This window comes from Arachis ipaensis, chromosome B07 (genome assembly GCF_000816755.2).
Source record: "Arachis ipaensis cultivar K30076 chromosome B07, Araip1.1, whole genome shotgun sequence".
Classification (NCBI taxonomy): Eukaryota; Viridiplantae; Streptophyta; class Magnoliopsida; order Fabales; family Fabaceae; genus Arachis; species Arachis ipaensis.
Window position 1 is genome coordinate 126,060,678 of NC_029791.2, and position 4,299 is coordinate 126,064,976.

At 39.3% G+C, this 4,299-nt stretch overlaps 1 protein-coding gene across 1 annotated transcript; it reads right to left on the minus strand.

Annotated features, from left to right (window-relative positions):
* On the minus strand, positions 1,459-4,109 carry LOC107606391 (putative receptor protein kinase ZmPK1). The gene has a single exon (XM_016308459.2). It carries the CDS (start codon positions 3,976-3,978, stop codon positions 1,462-1,464), a length of 2,517 nt encoding a protein of 838 aa, XP_016163945.2. The 5' UTR covers positions 3,979-4,109; the 3' UTR covers positions 1,459-1,461.

Consider the following 4,299-nt stretch of genomic DNA (forward strand, 5'->3'; position numbering starts at 1 on the left):
CATTTTTAATGTTACTCATATGTATATAATTGTACAATAATATATTATTAAAACTTAATAAATCCTGATTTGGCTAGCCACAGATTTTGACCAACTTCACGAACTGATGACTTGCCATTTGTCAAGTTGCTGTATATCTAACCCATAGGGCGTGCCAGTTTCGTCTTTATCGAAACATATAATGTTCCTATTAAAATGTTGATAATGATATCAATGCAGTGCATGTATTGGTTGCATATATATGGCTCCAGCAGCGCACGTCGGTTATGAACGAAATAGTAGTTAAGGAATATCAGATTAAATAATGAAACTAACAATAGTGTGTTTTAGGTAGGGAAACTAGTTGGCATATTGTATTATTATTAATGTTAGATAATTAACATTATAACAGTTCATTTTAGTGAATATTATAACAAATTGCAAAATAAATCTAATATAAAAATTTACTAAAAATATATTTTCTTAAAAACTTGAATTTCTGTTTTTAAGAATTTCAATTTCATTTTTGTTTATGTTACGTGTTGATCGCAAATTAGTTATAAAATATTAGTTCCGAAGAGTTTCTCTAATATTATTATTATTACTAGCTAGTAGCTACTGCTACTTGAGTCCTAATTTTTCCATTATTTATTTTATTATTTAAGTGCGCGTGCATGGTTTTCAAATCAAAGAGTCATCCCACTTACACATGTTTGACGGAGAATATGGTGGCTATTCCACCCACCATCATCGTGCCATCACATGGAATAATACTAGTCTTTATCATCATTATTAGCGTTCAAGTTGAAGCTTATATATACTAGATGAGAAATAGTTTTGGAAACTTCTTCCTATAAAGTTCAAATTTACATATTAGATGAGAGTACTTATTGGTGCGAAAATTGAAAATAGAGAAACACAAATAAGTGAACAAAGTTGGTGAGGACAATATATATTTTCACATGCATGCTTGAATTGTTATTAACATGTAAACAAGCATTTTTAATAGATGACTATTTACATAAAGTTATTTTGATATCAAAATGATAGTTAAAAATTGATAAGACAATTTTATGTAAGTGATCATCTACCTTGCTAATGATGTATTATTACCTCTTATTTGAATAAAATTAAACTAACTCAAAAGTACTCTAAATAAATAAAGAGAGGAGTCCCGTTAAAAAGCCAATGACTTATTTATACAGTGTGTACAATGGATTATATGAGTTACAAAATGAACATCACCCATAATATTCAGAATAACTATTTGGGTATTAGGAATAATAAATATCTCATTCCAGGATTGAGATCGAATTCTTGACTTTTTGAATCTAGAACTCTAACACCATGTTATAATACCACTCATTCGAGAAGCTTACGCTGTAATATTAATAGTTATATCTCTAATACTTTCTAAATCTCTATTATACACATTATACAAATATTTCATTGGCTCCTCATCGTTTCCTAAAAAAATAGCTACTAACAAAGTAGGAGAGTTTTTCCATGGGGCTGAAGCATCTCCGCCACTTGGCTCATGGAGGGTCTTTGATTCATGTCATCTTGCACACACTGCAAAGCCACTTTGACCAAAACCTCAACCTGCGAGGTCTCATATTGGCCTTCCAATTTAGGATCCGCAATAGCCTCAACCCAAAACTCCGTCTTGGGAGCACCGTTGATGACGTCACTCACCCACGTCACCAACCGCCGCTGCTCAATTCCGCGACTACTCAAATCAAGACTATGAGTCTCCATAGCGCTCTTCCCAGTCACCATTTCCAACACAACAATCCCGTAGCTATAAACATCCACCTTGGAAGTTATTGGAAGATTGTAAACCCACTCTGGAGCCATGTACCCACGCGTCCCTCTTATTCTTGAAAACCCAGAACTCCCACGCTCGTCTCTATTCAGAAGCTTTGAGAGCCCGAAATCCGCAACCTTGGGTTGGAAGTTGGAGTCTAGAAGAATGTTCTGCGGCTTCACATCGCAGTGCAACACCCATTCCAAGCACTCCTCGTGCAAATAAGCAAGACCTTTTGCAGTTCCAACTGCAACATCAAACCTTTTCTTCCAATCAAGCGTGTTTGAAGACAGATAATCTGCCAAGGAACCATGCTCCATGTACTCATAAACCAACACCCTGTGCTTCCCTTCAACACAGTAACCCCACATGTCAATCAAATTCATGTGGTTCAACATCCCAATGGTGCTTAACTCGGCTAGGAATTCAGCTTCTCCTTGATTCGCGTCGCTGCTGAGGCGTTTGATGGCAGCAAAACGATCATCGTCTAGTTTTCCTTTGTACACAACCCCTCCGGAGCCTCGACCAATCTCATGGCTGTGGCTGAATCCTTTTGTCGCTCTTTTCAGCTCAGCATAGCTGAATCTCTGGAATCCCGTAGCGGAAAGGAGTAGCCGTTGATCTTCATGATCAGGTTGCTTGTTGGTTCTGAACAAGAAGAACCACACAGCCAAGATTGCTGTCAATTCAAGCGCCCCTACCGCGCTGGCGAACCAGAGCAAGAAATTCAACGTGGAGTTTCTTCTAGGTTTCTGGTAGAATCTATCCAAAGATTGAGACAAACGAGAAGAACATTCCATTGGTGAATGTTTGAGAGGCTTCTTGGAAGACAATAAAGCTTTTTTCGGCAATTTCAAATATGTGTCTGCACTGAAATCAGGAGAATCTCTTCCGTTAAGCAACACTGTTTTAGGGTAACAATTATAGGCTCGAATGGTATTGAAACTGAGTTGAAAACCTTTGCAATTATCGCAAAGTTGCGTGCATATATTCCGGCATTGTATCAAGCTTGCAACGTTGTAAACTTTGCTCTCATAACCATAAAACTCCGTGCTTGGAAGAATCACAAAATCTATGGATGCGTTCTTTTTTCGACTGCAACTGAGTTGTTCTTCATCAAACTCAGGGACGCATCCTTGGGTCCAGTCATTGGGATCCTTAACCTTGAATCCTTGCATGCAATAGCAAGTTCTGCCATTAACAGGATGATAAGCACACAAGCTATTTGCTCCGCAGAGGCCGTGAACCATACAAGCTGCGTTAATGGCTTGCCATGTTACCTCCCACATCTTACGATTCTGGTTGAAGCTGTATATACGCGGGTTTCCATCAGGATCCATGACCAGCTTTCTGTGGAGTCTGGCGAGGTAATCGGTGGAGTTGGATTGGAAGCCATCGGAGGATAAGATGGCTCCGTAAGAATCTAAGACTGCGATTCTTGAAATATTGAAGGTGGATCTTCCGTTAGTACTTGCTGTGTTATAGGGGGTTGGCCAGTACACGCTGGAGATGTTAGGGCCTTTGTAAAGACACTTGAGGACGTTGTCGGTGTCGAAGAAGAGCTTGTAGAAACCTGAGGAGAAGTTTGTTGTGCTTCTTGAAGAGAGAAGGAAAGCTTGATCAGTTAGTTTTTGACCGGGAAGAAGGGTGTCCGTTGGTGAATCGAAGCTTTGCCAAAGGACGGTTCCTTGTGAAGTTTGGAGAAGGAGGTTGCCGTTATTGTTGAGCTTGAGGTGCACTTCGGAAGAGGAGGATGTGGTGGTGGACCAGAAGGGGGTTCTTCCGGCGTCGATGAGAATAAGGTTGCCGGATTTCAAGAGAGAGAGAGTTGAGGATTTTCCGTTGACGGGTTGGTCGCGGTTGGCCATCCAAACTGGGGTGGGTGTTTGTGACCTTGTGAACATGACGGAGAAACAGAAAGCGTTGTCGCCGACTTGGAAGAATCCGGCGGAGAAGTCACCATTGGCGGAGACGAGGATGTCGGTGGTTGGCTTCTCGACGGAAAGAGAGGAGCCTTGTGACAGTGTGTCTTTGGCCGCTGCCGGCGCAAAACAAGATGAGAGCAACAGCAGGAAGAGGACGAAGACTTGGATAGCCATTGCTTCTTTAATTTTCCAAATTAAGGAACAATAATAATCAAACTGACGATAGGATATGAAGAAAACCATATCTTCCGAACCAGATTCATACATACATATATATGGCTGCGGACGTTTATTTCAAGTTTCAACATGGCACCATTCATATATGACTGCTTGCTCACGTTTTATTTATTTACGAACAAATGAACAATAATATATATTCAACAAAGAAGAATGCTAGGGGCAGCAATTTTGGTGTTTTGTAACTATCGATTCGTCATCAATAGTATTTTTAATGGTGTGAGATTACATCTAATAGTAAAAAATTACTTACTTTTGTTTTGATAGTTAAGTGTTAGCCAAAAAACACAAAAATTAATGCCTCCTAGACTTTTCTTTCAACAAATATTATTATTTTTTTTGTCAACACTT

Bases quoted from the DNA above. Each gene is read 5' to 3' on its own strand.
- LOC107606391 (XM_016308459.2), bottom strand. From the start codon at position 3,978: ATGTATGAATCTGGTTCGGAAGATATGGTTTTCTTCATATCCTATCGT.